The sequence below is a fragment of the Mustela lutreola genome, chromosome 1 (assembly GCF_030435805.1).
Source record: "Mustela lutreola isolate mMusLut2 chromosome 1, mMusLut2.pri, whole genome shotgun sequence".
NCBI lineage: Eukaryota > Metazoa > Chordata > Mammalia > Carnivora > Mustelidae > Mustela > Mustela lutreola.
In genome coordinates, this window is record NC_081290.1 from 4498670 (window position 1) to 4523931 (window position 25262).

The following is a 25262-nucleotide window of genomic DNA, read 5'->3' on the forward strand; positions in this document are numbered from 1 at the left end:
GGCTAAGCTTTGGGGTGCGTTCTCTTATTTCTGTTTAGCAGATTTACTGCGCTAATTATATGACTCTGTTTGCTGGGTTGGTGTTAGCATTCGATTGCATTCCTGAAGCCATGTCAGCCGGGGTGGGGAAGACAGCCAGAAGTGTGCCAGGCATCGGAGAAAAACTGGATCCGGCTTAAAAATTAACCACAATTAATCTCATAAAGTAGATAATAAAAAGTTGTGACTCTCAGCTTCCCTCCCACTCTGGAATTCTGGGAACCATGGAACACTTTGAAAACTCCCTCTTCCGGCCACTGCTCAGTGCCGGTATACCCCCCCTGATGCTGAAGGAGCCGCTGTGGCCATCCGCAGAGAGAACCAGCTTTGTTTCTGCTGGGCCCCAGATACTGGGTAATTGTCCTAGGAACTTTCCTGTCCCATCAGAGAATTACCCATAATTATGTGATAAAATGAAAACGCTCTCACGGAAGCACACTCTCGGAGCAATTACAGTGAAATGACGACAGGCAGCTGCGAGCGCTGGCGTTTCTGGAGAATCGATCTTCCCCAGAGGAGCAGGGACAGCTACTGAGAAGTGGGGGCGGGTGCGCAGCGCCCACAGAAGGGAAGGGAAGCAGGACGAAAACAGCACAACACCGAGTCACCTGGGCTTTTCTCTGCTGTGCACAAAACGCACTCTGTGCTCATTCACATCCGTCCAGCTAAAATGGCCGGCCTTGTCGAGCTGGACGTCTTGTCCGTCCCTGGACAGCACCAGCTGCCCGTTGGTGGGCGCGCTCACCACACGGAACTGGAGGTCTTCCAGCTGGCCACCTCCGTCTCGGACGTTCAGAAGGGGAAGATCCAGTGGCTTCATCGAACCAATGGGAAGGGTGAGAGAACCATTCACGTGAAGAGTAGGAGGCGACATTTTGCCTGGAAAACATACGGTCCAGAGATCAGACTTGATACACTCACTAATACGGCTTTGGGTTTTTTTTTTTTTAATTAATAGATTTATAATGTTCATTCAGAAATGAGGCTCTAGACTTTTGCAACCATAAGCCTCCTTCTAATCCAGTGATTCTCACCCTGAATGCTTATGAGAATAACATAGATTCTCAATGTTAAGACATAAACTTCTAGAATAAAATAGAGGATAGAATCATCATGATCTTAAATTAGACAATGTCTTCTTCGGCATGACACAAAAAGGATAAGTGACAAAAGAAAAAATACCTAAACTGGACCAAAGTACTTCAAAGGCACCAGTAACAAAAGTGAAAAAGACAATACATAGAACGGGAGAAAATATTTGCAAATTATTTATCTGAAAAGGGACTTGTGTCCAAAATATATGTAAAAAAAAAATCTTAAAATGCAATAAAAGACAAGGAGCCTTGAATAGGCATTTTTTTCAAAAAAAGATACCCAGAAGGCCAGTAAGTATATGAAAAGGTCCTCAATGTCATTAGTTATCAGGGAAATGCAAATCAAGACCACCATGTGATACCACTTCATACCTCCTGTGAAGGATAATACAAAGTATTCCTGAGGACGTAGATGATTTAGAAATCCTATACATCGCTGGCGGGAACATGAAATGGTGCCATCTGGCAGTTCCTCAAACAATTAAGCATAGAGCTACCCTATGATCCAGTAATTCTCCCCACAAGCGTATACCCATGGGAACTGAATACATACGTCCACATAAAACCTCATACGTGAATGTTCATACCATTATACCCAAGAGCCCCAAAGTGGAAACAACCCAAATGTCCATTAATTGGTGAATGACTAAACAAAAGATGGTATATCCATACAATGGAATATTATTCAACCATGAAAAGAGATGATCTACTGATACATGTTCCAAGGTAGAGGAACCTTGAAAATGTTCTTGCCATGTGAAAAAAGCCAGACACAAAAAGCCACACATTGTATGAGTTCATTGATTGATGTGAAATGTCTAGAATAATTAAACCCACAGAGCCAGAAAGTCAGTCAGGGGTTGCCAGGGACTGGAGCAAGGGAGCACGACAGAGAGACTGTTAATAGTTACTGGATTTCTTTTTAGGAAGAATAGAATGTCCTGGAATTAGATAGGGGTGATAGTTATACAACCTTGTGAATATAATAAAGACCACACCGAATTGTGTACTTTAAAGGGTGAATTCTGTGCTATGCGACTTACATCTCAGCAATAACCAGTACGGATACTGGACCTCCACCAGTGTTCCCGCTTCAGTGTTCTGAGGTGGGCACCTCAGTGACTTCACAAGCTCCTCAGGCAATCCTAATGGGACTTCCAAGTTTGAGAACCACAGTCCTAACCTGATACTTTGAGCACATCTGACCATCAGCCCCACGAACAGTAAGGAATAAAGCAAGTGTCTGATACTATTTGCTCAAACAGTACCAGTTAGTGTGTAATGAACTATGATTATCAGCGGCTTAGCCTCAGAATTCATGGGACATGTCCACACTTCCTTTTAAAATTTTACCCTCTCTGTTCATAGGAACTATCTGATGGATGAGTTATCTGATCATGACGAGAAATTCAACCTGTCTCCTGCAAGGTGTTTCGCCCGGACTTGAATTGTTAGAGTTTCCTTCTACAAGTAGGTCAGATAGGACAGTTTGGGAATGCCAAGTTTCAAGGGGACGACTTTCACTGTAAGATTACTCTAATGAAAGTGGAATTCATTTTCACAAGTTGACTTGTATGATGTCCCAAGAGGAGCACACTGACTTTCAAGCACTTGGGGTTTCCAGAAGGATCCCAATAAAATGAGCCAAAGATGTCTTTTTTCCCATGGGAAGTCTTAATATCTTTAGAGGTCAGAAATCTAGAGACGGAAAATGTGATTGACTACGGGTGTTAAAACAGGCCTCGAGTTACTGATGAAGGACACTCAGAAGCTGAGGAATGTTCAGCTACAATAAAAGTCCCCAGCTTCATTCAGCTATAAAACTTTGGGGTTCAAAATTATGACTGAATTTAAATTTGCTTCTCTTTTGTTATTTAAGGTGAAGTGTCCATTAATGTGTTGGACAAGACTAGTTTATCCCCTTAACATGTCACCTTATTCTTAATGGGACAGTGGCTTGAAAGCCACTCCCTTCAAACACAGGACTCTAGTGGGGCAGGCTCCTCAGACTAGTCATTATTTATTCGCAATATATCTCCGGTATGTCCACAAAGGATGCCACCGTGGCATAATTAGCTCTAAAAGTTTATATACATGCAAATAAATTAAACCTATATGTATATAGGTAATTTTCTACAACATAGCTATAGCTCAGAAACATAACTAAGTTTTATGCCAAATTTCTGATATGATAGTTGTTACTTTTAAAGCATAGATTTTTTCCCCTGAAGATCTTAGAAGCTGAGTTTCCCTCCATGTTCTATAAACAATCCCTTATTCCTTTGCTTTCCTCAAATGAGAATCCTGCACGTCATATCAAATGAGCTGACTGTATCTCCACACGGAGCGTCTGTGTGGAGAAACCGCAGGTCAGCATGCGAGGCCGTCTGACGAGCACTTACCAGCACATGTTTCGTTAGCGTGGGTGAAGCCAGGAATGCAGCTGGAAACACAAAGGCCGCTCTTCAAAAAGAAGCCCTGCTCACACCGCTGACACCGGTCCCGGCGGCTACACCTCAAGCATGCCCGAGGACAGGCTGTCAAAGAAAGGCCACAGTGTTGAGGCACAGCCAAGGCACATGTGGCCAGTGACGGGGAAATAAAGAGCGGCAGCACGAGCACCCACAGCAACAGGCAATTCCCACGGGTCCCTCTGGAGTTTCACAGGAAGCTGACCGACCCCCAGAAGGAGAGTGAACACACGGCAGCACTTTTGCTGAACACACTCTGATGTGAAAATGGTGCACATAAACGCATTGTATAAAAAGTCAACCCTACTGACTTGTAAGGGACGTGGTGGACAGTGATTAAGAGCACAGACCCTTCCTGCATACCGTTCCTCCTCCGCCACTTAGCAGCTGTCCACGTCAGGCAAGTTCCTCTAGTCACCCATGGTGTGATGGGGAGAGGAAGAGCACCTAATGCCAATCCCCATCGGGAGGATGTTGTAATGTGAAGAGACCAGCACAGTGCCTGGCATACAGAAGGACAGCTGCACGACCAACGCTACTGCTGCTGCTGCGTCATCTCACCGCCACCATCACCATCACCATTTTCAATGCAGGAGGAGAGCAGGCTCCTGAAGGGACCCAAGAATTCTTTCTTTGGGTCCACTTAATAATCTTCTACAAATCGAGTGTTCACTGCCTAGTTTTCCTGCTTCCTTGAGATTTTAGTGTACACAGGTAGTATAGAATAAAGGGCTCAGAATTGGAATCAGAAAATGTGGGTTTAATACCTGATTTTATGTTGCCTTGGTTAATACTCTCAAGCCATTCTTTTTTCTTTTTTCACTCATTAAATGGGATTCCTAATGTCTGCCATATTTTACCATCAAGTCATTGTGAATACCAAATGAGATAACGCAGATGGAGGAATTCGGTGAAATGTAAAACGCCACGCCAGGGCCGTGGCTTTATTATTAAATGTCAGGTTTTCTTCAGAGTCGGGCATCGAGTGTCAAATTTTAGTGGAAATGATGAGAACAAACTGTAGAAACTCTCATAGATAACCCGATGGATAAGCAGAGTAAGGCTTTGGGTTGAACTTCAATGATAAAGGTTCAGTGTATCTCAACAAATTGTCCTCAGAAATCCTACTCAAAGATATTGCGCCAATATTGGGGTCACTCATAGTTTAGTCCACACACTGAAAATTCTGCGCCCACGTCAACAGAGGTGATCTGCTCTTGATGCTCTTGTGCTCTTAGTTCAGCACAAGCCGTACACTTCATAAACTACTGGCCTTATTTCCATAAAGACCTTTAGAGACAGTATTGATTTGTGCAAGAGAATTATTGGCCTGCACGTCTATGTTCTATTTAACAAGCAATTGGCAGATGTGCATGGGAAGCCCTCCATTTCTGAGACTGACCTCTCTGGGTTTCCATTCTGCCTCTAATTCAGATTCTCCTTGGTTACCTGTGAGCGACACACCTGACATACTTGCGGCCCTCACTTTTTTCCAGAGGACTCAGCGCAGTTTCCAAGTTACCTGTGCACTGGCGACTTGTGCGATCTGCAAAGTACCCCTTCCCGCATTCCTGAACACACTGGGCTTCCGACAGGAGATAGGGCTCTTCACAGCGTGTACACTCATGGGGGCCTTGGCACTGGAGACAGTGGTTGCCACAGCCTGAAAGACAAAAGTCAAGTCAACAGAACTGTGTGTGGCTTTCCCGGGGGCTCCTGGGCCTCACGGGGAGGCAGCAGAAGGTGCAGAACAGCGATATGACCTGGTGTGCGGGGCCGGGCAGAAGACGAGGACTCAGAACCAGGCTCTGAGTGGCGCTGCTCTACTTACCAGGAGGGTGATTTAGGATCAGAGATTGACTTCTCTGAGCCTCAATGCTCTGTCCCATAAAATGGGAGTGGACGGTGTCTCACTCAGCTTGCTGGGCAGAGATTAAAGTAAATAATGGAAAACAGGAGGCACACCTCGAAACTACAGGTATTACCCATTATCGTTACTAGGAACTAGTCAGTGGTTCTCTTGCCTTGCTGAAGTGGCCATCTTTCCTGACTCACCCAGTTATCAGAGTCTCCCAAGAAGGCTCCTCGGGCTGCCATCTGTGCGTTTGGGGGGCATGTCAGGGTCAGAAGAGTCTGTGGTGTTCAACCAAGGCTGAGGGGGTAGCATTCAGGGACAGGCGGTGGAGAGACATTCGTACATGCAGGGCTCCAGGGGACAGTTGGGGGAATCAGACGGTCCTTCCCGATGCTCAAATGAGCAGCGTCTACGCATTCCCCTTCTAGAGGACAGGATTATTCAATGCTCTGGGAAGTCCAAAGTCATCATCAAACCATACCTGTTGATGTGGCCTTATACCCCTGAGATTCCCATCCTGATCTCAGAGTTTAGCAACTGTCCCATTTGGGAATGGGAGAAGGAAAGAGGGGACATTCTGACTACGACAAAGAAAAGCTCTCAGGCATGAAACAAGAAATTAGATAAAAAGCTGGAAAGGAAACTCGCCACCAACTCCTGGTCAGAACAGTAAAAATCAGAGGCGGCTGCAGGCCGGAAGCGGACAGGGTGAGCGCTGCGGACACTTACTCTTGCAGAGGCCCACGTCCCTGTAGAAAGACGGCGAGCACTGCTCCGCGCAGGCCCCGTCCTGCAGGACGTAGCCGTCCATGCACTGCAGGCAGTCTGTCCGCAGCGGCCCGCTGCACGCGTTGCAACTCCAGTCGCACTCTAGGAAAGGAAGTCCACGTTAGGTCACCTCCACCCGTCCACCCTCCGTCCCGGCGACGAATCGATGAGGACGCGTCCGCAGCAGCAAGGGGCTGGGTGGGACAACAGGAGAGATGTCAGATGAGCGAGCCAGAGCGGGGTTTCTGCTTGTAGGAGCCCGAACGCCTCTCTGCGGTGTAGTGTTTCCTAATTATGCTGGACACGGGCACGTACAAGGATCACTCCAGGCTTGTGCAGAGCCTGCCTGTCAGCGGGGCTGCCGAGGAGCAGGGTCAACTTAGTCCTGATTCCCCGGGCCACAGCGCCCTCAGGCAAAAGCCGGCTCTGCTATAGGGAGGGGCCAATTCGCCTCCACAACCCTAGCCCGCACCTCCTTGGAATGCTCCGCAGGTAAAGGGATGTCAGAGACTCAGCCAGGAATGTGTCTGACGGCGCCACCAACCCGGCTGCTTGACTCTTAACCTGATTCACGATAATCAGGGGCGGGCCCACCCCGCAGAGAGCACCGATGACGTTAGGATTAAATGCGGCATCCAGAACTGTCTGGAAAGAAAGGGCTTCCAGAAATAACAGGAGACCTCCTGACAGCAGTAGATTCAACTCGCTTCCATGTGATCTGCTCAGTCAGCACCTGAGGAATGCATAGGGTGGGAAGTGGCTCAACCCCGGCTTCAAGGGGCTTATGCGCTTGTGGGCTCCAACCCTGCATGTGTATCCGTATAATCCAGAAGGATTGTCAGAAATACAGGTTTTCTGGCTCAATGTCAGACGTCGTCTCAAGGACTGGGGCACAAGGAAACATGTTGGGGCCGCTGCTGTTCTTTCTGTTCTTGTGATTATTTATGGTTGTTGTGACTGTGGCTGTGGCTGTTAAAGGCCCTGGCAAGTCCTGCAGTCAGAACACTCATGTTTGAGAGCAGAAGTTCCAGCTGGTAAACTAAGTCCTCACGCATGGAAGGTGGGACAACGTGTAAGTACTTGGGTTTTGAAGACAGCCAACTCTCTGTTGGAGCTATGGCTTAGCCACTGTTTATCTACAGGTCTTACGTACCTTCCTAAACTTATTGGAGCCTCAGTTTCCTCAGTTGTAAGACAGAAATAAGAAGAGTACCTATCCCATAAGGCTCTTGTTTTGATTAAAGGAAGCAGTGATGTAAAGAAGGCGCCACAGCACCTGGCACACAGTAACAGCTCAATAAATGTTTTGCTGCCAAACTTTCCTCACAGAACATTCTGCATTTAGTTCCTTCTCACTCCACCATCCACCCCAGCTGAGCACGGAGGAAACGTCTCCTTAGTCACCTTTCTCTTGTTTGATGTAATATTTCTAAGTCCCAAGGAAACAGGTAAATGTGCAAGACAGTACACATGCTTCCACGGAGATTTATAAAGTTAATCTCGCTCATTTATTTGGCTGAATCAGCCCTGAGGGAGCATGACTGCCGTCGAGCCTCGAACACTGCCAGCAAAGTTATGAAATCACTTACAACGCGGAGGATTTGCGATCATCTTGTTTTTTACCGCAAACTGACAACCGCTGTGTAGCAGGGGGAAAAGAGAAGAGCTTCTGTGGTCTTGAGCACAGAGACCACCTAAGTTGACAACAGTAGTATTTCTTGGAAGGGAGAGTGTGCAATTTTGCAAAGCCTTAAAGCATCCCAAGCTTACTTGACAGATGTCTGGCCCCATATCTGAGCCCCAGGTTCTTGGGCAGAATGGGGGGGATGGGAGACCAGTGAAACGGAGAGATGGAGGAGGAAAATGGAACCGAAGCAGCAAAATCTGGCCGTTAACTCTGTTCTTTCCTTGCTGAGCACTGCCACCTAAAGAGTGTAAGCCCCCAGAATTCCAGCCACTACAGAACAAGGTACTAGGTTTCTGACACTGCTTCCTTATAAACTCCTTGAGCACTGGGACTGTCTTTACTCATTTAAATCTGTTAAACAGAGATGAACAAATCAGATACAGATCCTGTCTTTTTTTTTTTTTTTTTAAGATTTATTCATTTGAGGGGGGCACAAGTTGTGGGGGAGGGGCAAAAGCAGGGAGCCTGATGCAGGGCTCGGTCCCAGGACGCTGGGATCATGACGTGAGCCGAACTCACATGCTTAACTCAGCCATCCAAGCACCTCAAAGCCTGCCTTCCTCAAGCTTAGACTCTAGTGACCTAGAGCTGTAAATGTAAGTGCCTCTAGGTCCCAGGTAGGAGGTGTAAATCTCTGACACAGGCCCGCTGTGGTAGAAGAGGGAGTGGTAGGTGTGTAGTGATCTGAAGACGCGAAAGTGGCAACAGCTACTCATCTCCAACCGACTGTTGCGTTGTGGAAATGTGAGTCCCGTATTGTCAGATCTTCTAATTTTTTCAAAGGAAACAGAAAACCTCCAGTTTTGTATGTGAAGTCTTCTACATTTTAAAATGCATTAGTTAAAGATTTTATAACACTAGAACATTTTGGCACCTGGGTGGCCCAATGGGTTAAGCAACAGCCTTCAGCTCAGGTCATGATCCTAGGGTCCTGGGATCGAGTCCCACATCGGGCTCTCTGCTCAGCGGGGAGTCTGCTTCTCCCTCTGCCTGCCCCTCTCCCCACTTGTGCACCCTTTCTCTCTTTCTCAAGTAAATAAATAACATCTTTAAAAAACAAAGGTGGGCCATAAAGAACCCACATGTCTTGGACCAAATACATCCGGGTGGCCACCTCTGATCTAGTTACTAAAACCTTGCACAGTATCTGGCACATAGTAGGTGCTCAAAAATGTTTCCTTGAGAAATAAGTTACATACCAAAGAAGAAAGAAATGACATGCAGGCATTCATAAAACATGATGGCATCTTGCTATCATCACGGAAAGTCTAAACATATGATGGTGTTTTCCCAACTTCGGGGATGAGACACCTACAGTAAAAGGAGGTCGCCCAGGGAAAGAATCACTGCACAGTTCTGGAAGGGCTTTACCTCCGCATATCCTGGTGGAGAAGTCCAGATAGTACTGTGGGGCGCAGCTCTCATACTGACATTCCCCGAAGAGCAGGACCTTGTTTGGGTCTCGGCAGGAGGTACAGCCGGCCTGGGAATCACAGCTTCCACAGTGCTTGCCGCATGCTGAGCAGATAGGAAAGAAAATAACCAGGTAATTACAATTGCAAATACTGAAGCACGGATGAAACGGAGACAGATGTTGCAAAGGAGCAAAGCCCTCTCCAACCTGTGCTTTAATTATGGCTCCGAAGCCTCCCCTGTGATCAGCAGAAACAGAAAATGTTTCCCTAATTTTCTAAAATAGGAGAAAGGATCATTTTACTTTCCAGAGAAGATAAATTATAAACCCAAGAATGGAAATCCCACATCCAGGTTGCCCTGTGATTCAGAACAGAATTTTATACTCAGACCAAGAGCTCTGGAACAACAGTCCGGACATGTATTTGAAACTTACTTCTCAAGGATTCAAGCACCCAGTTGTTCCTGATGTGGATTCAGGTTTTTGAGCCATGCCAAGATTAAAGCTAGGCATCAATTTTGTTGTGAAGCTCAGGAAAGCCCACATTTCACATCAGAGAGGACTTCAGGGAGGACCGGCTTATGGATTGGCTCAGTTGTAATTCTCAGCAGCTACTTAATTCAGGCATTCAAGGATCATCCCGGAATCCGGTCACGTCTCCCTCCTCCCTGACTGAACAACTAGCATGTCTCCTTCTCCTCAGCTGTTGGTGCTAGCACCCTGGGAGGCTATCTCGAGAAGCCTGGTAAGCCCCTTCTTTCTCATTCCTAATCCAATCACTCATTGGATCCTACTGACTCAAGTTTTCCTACGTAATTCTCAGAATTCTTTTGCTTCTGTCCATATCCACACGTGCCAACACATCCAAGCCCTCATCTCCTACTGGACTACTGTCATAGCCTCCGAATTGGCTTCCCCGTACCAAGTCTGACCCCTTGCATTCTATTTTCCATCTATCCACAAGAGTGATTTTTTTACATTTGTACTGCTCAGGTTTCAGAAGATGTTTCCATCTAGAAACTCATATCTTCCTTCAACCCTGGAAAACTGCCAGCCACCATTTCTGCAAATATCACTCCTCCATCATTCCCTCCATTCTTTCCAACCAGAAATCTTAAGACACATTTGAATCCTCTCAACATAATCTCCAAGTTTCTCATCTTTCACTCTTACTCATTCTTCAGTGACTTCTTTAAGAAGGTCTCCCCTGACTCTCCATTCTAGGGTAAGTCTCCCCGCCACGGCTCTATGGCACTCCAGACATTGCATTCATGCCATACCTAATGATGTTCATTACAATGATTATTTAACTTCTGTACCCTTTAAAGCTATCAGCTTCATGAAAGCAAAGACCAAGTTCAATAGTATTCAGAGCCTGACTAGTTCTCTTTCATGTAATGGGTGTTCAATGAACACCTGCGCATAAACGGAATAAGCCAGACATTTTAATTATACATATTCAAGCACTAGCATTTCTATCTCATTCTGAAATTTTCTCCAAGTACGTATCAGAGGAAAAATCCAGAGAATGAGCTAGATTTTTAGAGTTTTCGATCTAGAGGGTTTCAACATGTGTGGCACAGTGCAGGAAAATCACCTCCTGGTGAGAATAAAAAGGAAGTCCTCTTGTTCACCTACAAGAAATGTCACTGATATAAAATATTCATTAGGATATGTAGGTTGGTAATTAAAGATCCTAGAAAAACTCTAGACTGGATTTTCAAACAGATGGTTTGAGAATAATTGGAAAAGAATCTTTAATTTTTGGAAACCTACATGAAATGAAACTTCCATCCTTTTTTTGGCTAGAATTTTTACACATGGTGTATCTTACTTTTGGCAGAGGGTTTATCTCAAAGATAAACCCGGGAATAGAAAAATGAAGTGGGGTCTTGGAGTTACAGGTGGATGTGAAAACGGTTGAAATGCGTCCTCTTAGACGTCAGTAAATGCATCCTCAAAGCTATCAGTAAATCTTTGTAATTAGTAAAAGAAATGTCCTGAGTAGAATACTATCATGAAGTCTTCACTTATTACTTGATCAACATTTTTTAAAAGATTTTATTTATTTATTTGAGAGAGAGAGAGAGAGAGGGAGTGAGAGAGAGCACGGGAGGGAGAGTCAGAGGGAGAAGCAGACTCTCTGTGGAGCTGGGAGCCCGATGTGGGACTTGATCCCGGGACTACAGGATTGTGACCTGAGCCGAAGGCAGTCGCCCAACCAACTGAGCCACCCAGGCACCCTCAACATTTTTATTAATAGCTTTAATTACAACAAAGAAATCAAGCTAATGATACTTAAATATGCCACATACACCTAATAAGAGACGCACAGTCTAATTTCACCATCTGAAAGAACAACTCAAACTCAATTTTAACTAATTGAAGCAATAAACGAAAAGTAATCCGAAGAAATAAACGAAAGCGTAAGTCCTGCATTTTTTTCTATAACCAGTTGCACAAATAAAGAATGCGGGAGACCTGTTCAGACAGTAGTTCCTACAAAAAATGATCTAAGAATTTTAGTTGATTAAAAGCTTATTAGAGGTGCGATTTGGTTACTAAGGAAACAGATACAATGTTCAGGTGAAGAGCCTTCATATAACCTAAATGTCAGCGGAGGCCCCTGCTTGACAAACAGCTACGACACAAAGCCTAAAGGCCAAACCCTCAGCTTAGAGTGACAGGACGATGCCCCATCTGGAGAGCTGAGAGCATCTTGAGTTTAATTCCTCAGGCACCTGTGAACCTTCTGACTCTTGAATCCGTCCACGCAATCTCTCACTCCCCGTCGGTAACGCAGAGTGTGACTCAGCCCCTCTACTGGCTTCTAAAACAAATGGGTTCATGCCGAGCACTGTGCAAGGTCAGAAGACTCCGTGGAGATTGAGAAGTGGGAGCAGTGTCCCCCCGAGGAGCAGGGAGCCCCCGCCACGTCTCCCTGAACCCTCCTTCCTCATTCATCAAACCCCTCCTCGCTCACCAAGGCAACCTACAAATAGCGCCGTCCTAGAGCAGTTCTGCTCATACCAGAGCCCCTTGGGTTCTTAGCTTCTGACCCTGAAGGCACGTGGGTTAGGAGCATTTCCTCCGCCTTGGAACAGTCAGACCTCACACGGTGTTGTCACGTTGCCGTGACCACATCTGGAGCCCCAGTCCCGTGACCACATCTGGAGCCCCGGTCCCGTGACCACATCTGGAGCCCCGGTCCCGTGACCACATCTGGAGCCCCGGTCCCGTGACCACATCTGGAGCCCCGGTCCCGTGACCACATCTGGAGCCCCGGTCCCGTGACCACATCTGGAGCCCCGGTCCCGTGACCACATCTGGAGCCCCGGTCCCGTGACCACATCTGGAGCCCCGGTCCCGTGACCACATCTGGAGCCCCGGTCCCGTGACCACATCTGGAGCCCCGGTCCCGTGACCACATCTGGAGCCCCGGTCCCGTGACCACATCTGGAGCCCCGGTCCCGTGACCACATCTGGAGCCCCGGTCCCGTGACCACATCTGGAGCCCCGGTCCCGTGACCACATCTGGAGCCCCAGGACTGTTCTCCCAGGTCCCAGGCCCCAGAAAGTACCGAGAGGACAGTGACAAGGGTGGGAAGTGGAGCAGAAGCCAGGAAGGGAAGCAGAGACGCACTGAACCATCATTCACGAAAGGGGAAGGCACGTGACCGCGTAGGAGTCCGCCTGCCCTCGGAGACAGGCCTGCTGTCTGCCGCAGCTCGGGGACAGGGTCATTTCTGCCCCGATACTCCGCTGGCTCCGGTTCCGCCTAGAGCAGAAAGCGCGAGGGGACAGTTAACTGCAAACCTTGGAAGGCAACCAGAGGAATGAGGAAGGAGACTCACTCTCTCCTGCTCCGGAGGGGAGTTCCCAGGCCCAGGAGAAAGACTATCAGACAGCTAAGCAGCTACACCCCCCTGCAATGGGCCCGGCTTCCTCCCGCGTCAGTAGAAGTCTGGGAGGGGCAGTGAGGAAGAATCTGGTACGCGGTCGTCTCCGGCCACCCTGCAGTTCTCCTCCTCGCCTCTAAAGCACCGCGGTTCCAGGTACTGGAAACCTCATTTATTATCTCTTTTTTAACGTGCCTGCCTCCACCGATTATCCTTGAATTTTAGAGCTCAGCATGTAGCTCCTAAACGTTTCTGGAACCAGACTCCAGACAGTTCTCTGGCTCTTAATTTCCTCTATAATATGATTATTAATGCCTCCCCTTATACTGTAGTATTTCCTTTAAAGCCCTTTACTGCACCATTTCTACAATTATGAGGCCTGTAATTGTCTATAATAATAAGCATTAGAAAGGAACACTGTTGGTTTTCTTTACATACTAGAAACTCAAATATCCAATTTAAGGGCATGCTTTATTCAATCTTCAAAAGAACAAAACTTAGGCTTCAGCTAAGGACTAAAGATAGGAGATTCTTAATTTCGCTGCATAGTCTATGGAATCCTATTTACACGGTAGCATAACGAACGTATTTGTGCGGAGATCACCTTGCACAAAGGCAAAGGCTTCTCAGAAAGAAATATTTCATTGCAATATTTTTTTTGTCATCGATACGCCATATGAAAGATTCCATTTTTTCTTTTGAACTTTTATTTCTGTGATTCCACTGCTATCAGGAGCCCCATAAATCTAAGTCCCTATTTCTCCGCCAACCTCTCTCGCTCTGGAATGGAACATGCAAGTATTTCATTCATGTCTCTTGTGTCAGAGAATCCACAGATACTGGTAGACAGTTGATATATACAAAGCAAAGTCTTTGCTATAAAAGCAAAGAAATTTTTCATGGGTCCAAAAAGGTTTTTTTTTTTTAAATCTCTGGTCTCTCAGTGGGTGATACAAGATGATGAGGTCCGCATAAATTCATTTCGAATGCAGATCTTGGCAAACATCTCAGTGAACAGCAATGCCTATCTTTCTATCTGTAAAATGTAACTATCTTAAACCGCTTGGTTTGCCTCTCATTCTGGGTGACAATGACGACAACAATACCTACTCTGTGCTGACGGCCTGCTAGGACACATGCTAAGTGTGAGCACGTTACATGTAGGTACCATTATAATCCCCCTGTGACAGCAAAGAAACGAAGGCCTGGCAGCTAATTCACTTGCTCCCAGGTCACAAAAAACTACTAAGTGGCAGGGAGGTTTGAACGAGTCCAGAGCCCACGTTCCTAACCACTAGTCTATAATCCCTACAATACGGTACTTCCTCGGACATAAAATTGAAATACCAGCACTGCATTTGTTAGCTGTCATTTTCAAAAGAAAAAAAGTATAACAAAATTTTTTTTTTTTTTTGCAAATGACACTTCAGTGATTGAAATAAAGTAAGCCGCCTCGGCGTATCTCAAAAAATGTTCCTTCGTCTGTGAAGGATTTCCTAATTTCTTTTCTACTCAGATTTGCCCTTTACCTAATTTATCCTAGCTCTTCGTTTGTGCCCAACGTAGGTAATTCATCATATTTTGACTTATTTGAGAAATAAGACATCTATACAAGTAACTCTCATGCAAGACAAAATAATGACTGTTTGAGCAGAAACTGAATGCTTTGTAGCATGTCAAGCCTTGCACATTGTCGATATTCAACAAATACAAACAGAAAACAAATTATACCCAGACAAGTGCTTAGGTCAACGATGGTGTGCTAGAATGAGCTCCACTCGGCTCGGGATCTTGGACTTGAGTTGCTGAGGATAAAGGAAGCCAACATTTTATTTTTAAAATGAGATAACCAGAGAACAGAGACACTAAATGACTGGCCTGAGGTCACACAGCCTGTACTTGCAGAGGAGATCCCCGAGCCCAGCACTTCCCAGTTAGACCGATGTCTGCTCAGGGCATCCATATGCCTTTGTAGATTAACTTCCTTTTATAAAAATAAAGGCTATCAGGTGAAAATACAGAAGCAAGAACTTCATATTTCCTTCAACGACACCAGAAGAGCAGGCAAGGAGAGAAAGTTCATTTTTAAAAACCTACGCTGACAAGCACGGCCGTCATCGAGATAGTGCCCGGGGAAGCAGGCCGTGCTGCAGGTGCCAAGGTGGGACAGAACGAGGTCGGCATCGCACGAGGTGCACGAGAAGGGTCCTGTGCCCTGGCAGGTTCTGCAGGAGGAGTGACATTCTGCAGAGGGAAAAGAAACACAAAGAGAACCGAGGTTGCCCAGCTCCTCTCCAAAGCAGCCTGGGAGGCATCAATAAAAGCCCCAGCTGAGAGTGTTAGCCGGCCTGGTGGACCACCGGTACACCTGGTGTACGTGCTTCCTGCCTCCTCTCTCTCTAGGGAAGAACCAACCCTCTCCCGCTACTGCCCCCAAGAAAATTCACGAGGCACCGCCTGCTCCTGTGTCGGGCACTTACTCACTTTTACAAGCTCCTCTCTCCGCGAAGTATCCAGGGGGGCAATCAGAAACGCAGTGGTCCCCCAGCAGCAGGTACCGGGCATTCTGGCAGCTCAGGCAGATGCTGCCTGTGTGCTGGAGGTCCGCGGTGCAGCGCTGGCACAGGGGGTGGCAGTCTGGAGAGGGCGGAGGGGACACACAGAAGGCACAGGCAGCGTGAGCGCAGGGTCTCACCACTACACCCAAGGGCAGAGGGAGTGTGATTACCCTCGCGGGGCGCAGACGGCGGGAGAGCAGCCCAAAGGCAGGGCACCCTAGGAAAGGAGACGTCTGGGACCTGTACAAATGGTACGTGTAGAGGTTTTTAGCAAGTGGCCAGGCCCAGCCCAACTATCGAGTTTTCATCCCCTTTCAAATGAACGACCTTCGAATACTAGAACGGCATGTGATAGCTTCTTGCTTGCAATGTAGACCGAAGGGCCACATTAACGGCAACGGTACTGCCAACACTAGCAGCGTTTCCCCCAAGAGTCCTGGGAACGCTAGCCCAGCCTGCCCCCACGCCCCCACACACAGCGCTCCGGAGGCGGACGGTGCTCCCCACAGGCTGCCATCCTAGGAATCCGGCCTTGCGGAGGCAGCGCACCAGTCTCGGCGGCTGGCAGGGGTGGGGCGGGGGTTAGCAGGTACGTGGGCCAAGTCGGCGGAAGTCTTTAGTCTTCAAATAGAGGTAAAGTTACAACGGAGAGTTGTGAGCTGAAATGTCGTCTTCACAACCCATTCCATACGTTACAATACAACACAAGCTCTGCTGTCTGAGCTGTGATTAAAGCTCTACCACAGATGATCTGGTAGAGCCAGTGGTGTCTCATGTGTATAATAGTCATCCTCACTTGTATAATAGTCGTCCTTCACTCAAGAACCCCACCGCGTTCAGCTCCCATCCTCGGCCTTATTTTAAGGGGTGACTGTCCTCCAGGTCCTGTCTACCATCCTCCATCCCAAAGACTGGAGAAAATCCACAAATCCTGATTTACCACCAACATGAAAAAGGAGTAAAGCGTAGGAAACGAAAAGGTAGAGCTCTAACCACAGGCCTTTCCCTCTTTCCCTGTAGGACTCAAAGCCCCTGTCCGCCCTTACTGATGCACCACTCTGGGACCAGACGTGGCTTGTTCTGCTCAGTCCCGTAGACAGAGACCATGATCTTGAGCAATGTTTAGATTAAAATATCCTTGTCAATGAGACAGATGGCCTGTCCCCCGAAATCTGTTAAAACAGGTCTTTTCATCTATATCCTCAGGGATACTTTCTTCGTTGCCGAGCACCTAAGGCGTGCCCCCTGCAGAAGGGGGTCTCAGCGGCACCCCCGCACCCCCGCATCCGCATGCGAAGCCATCTGAAGACCCGCACGGCCACTCCAGAAGTTGAGCCAGAAGGGTCCTCCCTAAAATGCCGACTCTTCTCGTGGGCATGAAAAGGAACGGTCCCTACCCCTTCTCTGAACTTCGGGAGCTTCCAATTCCAGGCAGCCTCTTGCCCATATTAGGAGCAATTCTCGATCTCCTAAGAGCCAAATCAATCCTCATTACAGACCTTCAGTCGCGTATAAAGGAAAGCGAGCGCTGTGTGGAGGGAAAGGATACGGAGGCTCCGTCCCCTGGCTTCGTATCAGGTGTCCACACAAAGTTCTCTTGTCCCCGTGCCCTCCTCACAGTGCCAGGAGCCAAAGCGCAGATTCGAAAAGCTCTGGAAGTTGCTGCAGCAAACGGAGGTGACCGTGTTTTAGGATTACTTGAATGAGGGGGCACCTGCCAGGGTCGGAAGCCTGAGGAACGTGGCCGATTCAAGGCTCCGTTACTTGGAAAGTGCACAGCCTCTCCCTCTTTCACGCCGGGGCTCACGGAGGGTTCGGGGCTCAGGCGAGCCCCGACGGGATCTGCAGGTGCCTGTGGTCTGGAAACTCGCTGCCTCGGACTGAGGCTTTCTCTGGTGCGTGATGAGAGGAACGAGGAAGAATCACCACCGAGGGGATGCTTTGAAGAGAAAGGGAGACCACCTCTGGGGTACTTTGTGGGTACAATAAAGAAGTATTTGTGACTCTGTCTGATCTTGGGGATCTCTCGAAGCCGTTGAAATGAGAGTAAGTGCGTGAATCACCACTAAAGAAGGTACAGCGAGGCTATGGACGCTCCCTTCCACTCCCATGGCCGCTGCTCGTAAACCCTCTCTCCTCGTCTCCAGGCAGCGCCCCCCACCCTCCGCCGCCTCCCAGGCCATTCCTTCTTCTACTTCATTCAGCCCCTCAAGCCCAGCTTCCTGTCAGACTCAAAACGTCTCTCTTTACCCATTTTTATTTCATTTCTTCTCTCGCAGGATGAAACGGCTCATTCTTGACCCAATTTTCAACATTATTAGAACATTATTTCAGCATTATTGCGTTTTCTACCCCATCTCTCTTCACTCTCCTTGACCTCAACCTTGGAACAGGCTCTGCCTCACCAGCACCCCCAAAGCTCTTCTCTACAACCACGCCGCCGTCTCTCGCCTTCCCGTCACCACCCAACCTCCCAGCCGCGCGAACTTGCTGGGACCTGCCTCCAACCTCCACCAGTCTGCTGTGGTATTGCCTTGAAAAGGTCTCTGACCACCACGTATGGCCAAATCTAATGGCTCCCTCTAATTCCTAACCTACGGGAGATCTCTGTGACACAGGACACCCCTGGCTGCCTTCCCCCGGGACCGCCATCCTTTTCCAGCGCGCTTTTTCCTGGTGCCCTTCATGGCCAGGTCCGTGCTCTCTGCCACTGACCACCTGATACATGTGGACATTCCTCACAGCCCTGACCATCTGTCTTCCTCCTAATCAAGTCTCCTCCTCTGCACGTCCTAACCCAGACAGGGCTGTTTGCTTCGGCTTCAGCCACTAGAAGCCGGTGGAAAGGCCTCAAGAGCCTCAGAGTCTCCAGAATCACGGGAGACCTCTGACTCCTTCTTCACGGCTCCGCGTGAAGCCTTAAGAAGGCATCACGTCAACTGCTGGACAGAGCAATAATGATGGCGTAGCTGGAAGCAAGGAGACATCAATAAATGACACCTGAAGAAGTAAAACAACCAACTGCAGGTTGCCCTACGCATCACGTTAACACAAGGAAGTTTAAAGTTTTTTTTTTTTTTTTTTTTTTTTTTTTTTTAATTTATTTGCCAAGCAGAGATCACAGTTAGGCAGAGAGGCAGGCAGAGAGAGAGAAAGCAGAGGAGGAAGCAGGCTCCCTGCTGAGCAAAGAGCCCGATGTGGGGCTCGATCCCAGGACGCTGGGACCATGACCTGAGCCGAAGGCAGAGGCTTTAACCCACTGAGCCACCCAGGCGCCCCGGAAGTTTAAAGTTTTATCTTCCACACGAGATCGTAACTACCTGGGTCTGGAAGTTGGGCTTCCTCTTTGTGTGAAGACCCATATTCATTCCTTAGTCATTCATCCATGGTTTAAAAAGCCACACGGAACAACCATTCCTATGAGTAGATTCATTCCAAAGCAACAAGCTAAGTGACCCCACGCTGATGCGTTCATGCAAACCTGCCTTCCCAGCTCTCTCGTTTAGGAGCCCCCGACAGAAGACCACTTAAATGTGCTCTGAGATCCTGCTCTCAGGTCAGTCTGAAGGCTGACTGACTTTTCTTTAGCCAACCAGAGAAGAAAAGCAAATTCCTAAAACCTAGGAAACACGTCTATCTTGAGAGCCTGAAGTCTTTATGGTGGGGCGCCTGGGTGGCTCAGTGGGTTAAGCCACTGCCTTCGGCTCAGGTCATGATCTCGGGGTCCTGGGATCAAGTCCCGCATCGGGCTCTCTGCTCAGCAGGGGGCCTGCTTCCCTTCCTCTCTCTCTCTGCCTGCCTCTCTGCCTGCTTGTGATCTCTCTCTGTCAAATAAATAAATAAAATCTTTAAAAAAAAAAAAATCTCTTTATGGGGAGAATTCTTTAGGAAAGCTCAAAGTGAGTGATGACTTTCAGGGAAAGAGGCCAAGAATCAGAACACAAAGAACTTAAGGATTAACACGTCTGTTCTGACTTACACTCGGAAAAGTGTGGTTCCTGAGAGCAGACTACAGAACTCAGGGGTGACAGGCTACACGTGGCCAGTCCTGCCAGGTAGCTACAGCACCTGTAAACACGCTTCAGGGTCAAGCCCGGGGGCCCCTGAGATCTTCTGCACAGAAGAGGGGCTGAGTGGGGCTCTGACAAGAGCCCTGAAGTTCTGTTTTTTGGAGTACAAAGTGAGCCATGGAAGAAAATATGAAAAACATTTTTAAAAATATAAATAAATATAAAAATCACCCTAAGTAGCCCTTTCAGAGTAAATAACTACTGACATTGACATTTATCTCTTGGTTCTTTTTCTATATACTCTGACATAGCTTTCTACATAGAGGAGATTATATTAAATGTTGTCATAAGATATCTTTTTTTTTACTCAGTACCGTCAGCATTTCCACACGTCATCAGGAACTCTTTGTAAACATCATTCTAGGGACTACATTATATCCCAGCCTTGAATAAATAAATAAGAAACGTGCACTTTTCATATATAGCTGACCCTTGAAAAACCAAGGGATAGGGACATGGACCCCCTGCACAGTCAAAAATTCATGCATAACATTTGGACCCCAAAACCTTAACTACTAATAGCCTACTATTGACTGGAAGTCTTACTGATAAACTAAATAATCGATAAACAAATATTCTGTAGGTTATAGATATTATGCACTGTACTTTTACAATAAAGTAAACTAGAGAAAAGAAAATGTTAGAATTATAAGGAATAGAAAAATACATTTACAGTACTATACTGTATTTATTTTTAAAAATCTACATATAAATGGACCAAAACAGTTCAAATCTGTGCTGTTCTAAGGTGAACTGTGCTTAAACATTAGCTTCTAGTTCGTCCACCTCTGTAATTGAGGCCCTGATAAGACTTCCATGCATTTTAGATTAGTTCCCAAAAGACATTGTCAGGAATACAACTCAAACTCTTTTTCTTTTTTAAAAATCTTATTTATTTATAGTGGGGGAGGGGCAGAGGGAGAGAGAAACTCAAGTAGACTCTGTGCCGAGCGCAGAGACTGGCACTGGGCTTGACCTCACAACTCGGAGATCATGACCTAAGCCGAAATCAAGAGTCAGAGGCTTAACCGACTGAGACACCCAGGCATCCCAATTCATATTATTACTATAGCTTCTACTGACTGAGCTTGGAATATATATCAAGGATTATACCACTTATTAGAGATGTAAAATCTCATGCATGGCCTGCAAAGATGAACTAGGGGAAACATGACCCCCACTTCAAAGATGAAGACATGGAGACCCCGAGGTTGAGTCCCCTGCTTGCACGTCATAGCCACCCTGACTCCGGGGCATGGACTTTTAACCCCTCCAGGCATGAAAACACTCTAAAATTCTTGATTCCATTGCAGAAAGTCTGTATCAGTTTACATGTCCAAGAGTCAGTCATGAGACTATTTCCTCATAACTCTGCCTGCACGAAGGAACCGAAAAATGGTAAAACAATCTTGGTCAGTTTGGCTGGTGAAAGCTGCAGATATGTCATGGTTTACATTTATATTTCTTTTATTATAAGTGAGGCTGAGCATTGAAAAATCTTTCCAACAGCAAAAAAGTGTTCAAGTGTCCTACAGTTTTCAGTATGGTCAGGAAAGACAGCCCTGGATATAGAATTATAATCAAGTATGAAATATGCATCATCCAACAATAATTTGAGATATCAACCAGTGAGTTCTTCTCTTATGCGTGGTAAGTGGCTGCCCACACTCAACCAGCAAGCATGGGCCCTCACGTGCCCCCAGCAGAAGTTATCAGAATCCAATCTACAACACCATCTACAAACCAAATTCACAGAGCTCAGGGAACAGAGGAAAGATGGAGAGGAAAACAAACTTGAATATACATTGGAACTAACAGGGTGTTCACCACCACCACAACCACTATACGCTCCATTCCTGTGCCCCAGCCCAGAAAAACCCTTCCATTTGGAAAGGAAGAAGAGACAGAGAGACCATTCACTCTACCGCAGCCCTCCCCTCCCATGGGTGGCATATTCAATGGTGAAGGGAACTCGGGCTGTGCTTCTCGCCTTAGAAAGGGTTTTCTCCAAAGTGAGGCCTGTGTCACAGGCCCCTAGAGATGGCACATGGCGGGAAGGAGCCACGACAGAGCCTGTGGCAAACACTGAGATGCAGGACTGCCAGGGGATTGCGTAGACATTTTGTAAAATGCTAGTGGGTAAGTTATCAGGGCACCATGGAAGTCTGTAACCGGGTGTCGACCGCGTCCAGGAGACAGGGAAGGCCTCCTAAAGAAGGGGGAGCCATGAACCCCCACGGGAGTTAGTTGCAAGAGGATCTGGGGAGGGTGAGAGGATTTGGAAAGAGTTCCAAGAGGGAACACCTGGGCAAAAACCCAGCAGGCCAGCAGAACAGGATGCCTTCAAGGACCTGAGGGACAGTCAACAAGGCTGGATCTTAAAGAACATAGAAAAGAGCCACTCAAGGACTCGGCTGCCCCAGTTTTAGAATGCCATGAAAAGGAGCATGTATTTTGTCCTAAAGGCCATTGGGAATGGCGTTGTGTGTGTCTGTGTTCTTTGCCAGTCTATTTGCAGAGGTCTCTGGGTTTTTATTACAGATTTAAATGAGAAACTGTTGGATGGAAGGTAACTAGTGATGAGAGAAGACATGAGAACCAGAGCGAAGAATCAACAATCCAAGAAAACCCTGACATCCAGCAGCCCTTAATAGGAACCTTGCTGGGGAGGAGACACGGGTCCCTACTGTTCGTTCCCCTCCTCCCCTCCATTACGTCTAGAAGACCCTTTCTGTCACAGTTCCCTGCTGCCGAGCTGTTCTCAGGAGGCTTGTGCTAGACTAGGCATATTACGAATACTAACGATACTGGAAGTACTTGGAAGCTGTCAGGACCAGGAATGAAGATCTTGAGTTTCCCCTGAGAAGGAAGGCCAACATACCCCGGGTCTACTTTTCCGGCATGGCCTGGGAAGACCTTTCTCAAACTGTCAGCTTCAAAATACCTTGAAAAATGAAAACAAAGTAGAATTTGGCTAAATAAGTAGGATCTAGTAGGTAGCCCCGTCTATTGAACGAAAAGGAAAAAGGTGTTTGGAGTTAGAATCCTAGGAAATTGTAGGGAATTTGGAAGTAGGATCTAGTAGGTAGCCCCTTCTATTGAACGAAAGGAAAAAAGGTGTTTGGAGTTAGAATCCTAGGAAATTGTAGGGAATTTGGAGGTTCATGAAGAGGTCATTGTGGATGGCATCTCCTGGTTTTCAAAATCCACGTCAGGCCAAGAGAAAGGGCGCCGCTTGGCTATGTGTGTGACGATTTACAACTGCCTTGTCAGTAGGATTTGAGAGAATGGAAAGAGAAATATCCCCACGGCCAGCGAAATGTACTAATTACACACTCCAAACATGAGTAAGCGGTGGGACCAGCCCCATCCCCGGCAGCCGCAGACGACCGGGCGTCCTGGGGAGCTCCTCCGACACCGGTCACTTCATGCATCGTGAGATCTGTGTGACTATTTTCTAAGAATTCAGCGGATTGGGAGACAACTCTTGCATTCTTCCTGGTAGGCGGTGACTGTCTGACAAATCCTAGTTCAGATCTTTGCCGGACCCACACTCTAGGAGCGCAACTGTCAGAAATTGCGTCCTTAAAACGGCAGCGGTATTCTCAGAGAGGCCAACAAACCAGAGTGAGTTCCCCTACAATCCTCCTCACCCCACCGTCCGTGCCCGTTTCCCCCTCAGGTGACATTTGGAACAATTTCACAGGATACGCTAGAGGAAGTTTACATTGTCACTGCTTCATTTGAACCAGGGCTGCAGTCACTCTAATAGGGGAACTGGGTTTCCAACCCAGCAATCTAGCAGCCTCTGCAAGGATTAAGGTCCCATCCTAAAAGCCGCATCTGTAAGGAGAGGCATTTGCGTCTGACCTTGCTGTCTGTAATCAAACAGCGAGGCTAACCTCAAATATGTCTAAAAGTTGAGTGTGTATCCATTAATTGCTCAAAAACAGAGCCTGTTCCGGAGGCCGTCTCTCGGAGTCCCAGCTTTGCTACTCGGTAAATCCATATTTGTCACGATTTCAATTACAGTGGAGAGTCTTTAAATACAAGACTCATTAAGGGTGACAAGGAAAGAAGAGAGACCCAGGATCTGTTTATGTGGAGCCTGTTTCGGATGACTGGCAGACAATAAGCATGTGGGGGAGGGGGGCAGATGGAGCTCCGGTTGTCTGCGTGTGCGCCCGCTTGCTAACGAACCCCGTGAATTAGCGCCTTAAACAAACAAATTAATGAACACACTGCAAGGGAGGCTGGAACTGGGGTATGAGCTCGGGCGGAAATAAATACATTTCTTGTTTTTAAAGCAAGCAGAGGATTCCATTTGTTTTCTAAATAAGCACAGCACGCCGACATGCTAAGAATTTAAATAGATAAAAAATATTTTGACTCAGCAGCTGTAATATCTGCTAATATGTCACCCCGCAGCTGTACGGAAATTACATGTGGTCGTCCCCGTGCGCCGCCTTCTACCCACCGTCGTGACGGGAGCGCGCGGCAGGGAAATGACTTAATTCGCGTCTTTGGAGCAAAGTCAAAAAAGCTTGAAGATATTACAGTAAATGTGTACTGTCGAAGCAGTGGCTGTGGATGTTGGTTTTATGGGGCAGTGACTCCTTCGCTGGTAGATAATGACCTATAAAGACAAATTTGGACACACAGTGAGTTTTTAATAATGTCCTGTCAGTCGACCGGGTTCTTCACGCACACACATTAAACGCGTTGGAAGTGGTTACGATGAGCGGCCCTTGTCTGCTCCTCATCAGGCAACAAGGAAACGGTTTCGCGCCGGAGCTCAAGGCGCTGGAAGTGCGTGTGGGGTCCGAATGCCGACGCCACTTTGAACGTGGACGAGGTCCTGCTTGCGAGCCAGGACAGGAGAAACCTCTGATGGCTTTGTCCCAGCCCACCCGGGAGCTCTTGAGACAGTGTGGTCGGTGGCAGTGGCAGGGGGCGGTGGCAGAGGTGAGAGCGAAGCTCCCTGCTGGGTGTCGGTGCCCGTCCCCGCGGCCGGCAAGGGGTCACCAGGCCCTCGGTGCACGTCAGAGCCTCCACCTAGTCTTCCAGCAGCTTCTGCTTTGCTCTCGGTGGACCCCCAGTACAGGAAAACGTTCCCTTCAGCGAACGGGTCTGGCTCTCCGTTGGGTGTGAGGCAGCACGGAGCCTCCGGAGGACACAGAGCATCGAGTCAGCCGCGGCCCCTTCCCGTGCGAAGCTCAGGACAGGGTCTGCCGGAGGGAGCCGCGCCGGAGAGGGAGAGGCGACGGGTGTCTGGGGAGGGCCGGAGACCACTTTATCCAAAGAGAATCAGAGGGACTGGAGCCCGGCGAGGTGCGGCAGTGCGCCACGTGGCGAGCGCAGCGAGGAGGCCGGGGGACTCCGCTGCGCCTGGAAAACCGGCGAGGGG

At 47.7% G+C, this 25262-nt stretch overlaps 1 protein-coding gene across 4 annotated transcripts in view; it reads right to left on the reverse strand.

Moving 5' to 3' along the window:
- Positions 1-25262, reverse strand: part of FRAS1 (Fraser extracellular matrix complex subunit 1) — a 409111-nt gene that overhangs the window by 146425 nt on the left and 237424 nt on the right. For 3 of the 4 annotated variants that reach the window (XM_059156621.1, XM_059156534.1, XM_059156780.1), the window contains 7 exons: positions 15712-15864; positions 15325-15471; positions 9286-9432; positions 6189-6329; positions 5127-5267; positions 3536-3670; positions 648-918 (listed from right to left, as the gene is read on the reverse strand). In XM_059156621.1, coding sequence (XP_059012604.1) covers positions 648-918; positions 3536-3670; positions 5127-5267; positions 6189-6329; positions 9286-9432; positions 15325-15471; positions 15712-15864 — 1135 coding nt within the window. The remainder of the gene's footprint in view (positions 1-647; positions 919-3535; positions 3671-5126; positions 5268-6188; positions 6330-9285; positions 9433-15324; positions 15472-15711; positions 15865-25262) is intronic. The other variant, XM_059156705.1, reaches the window with a different exon arrangement.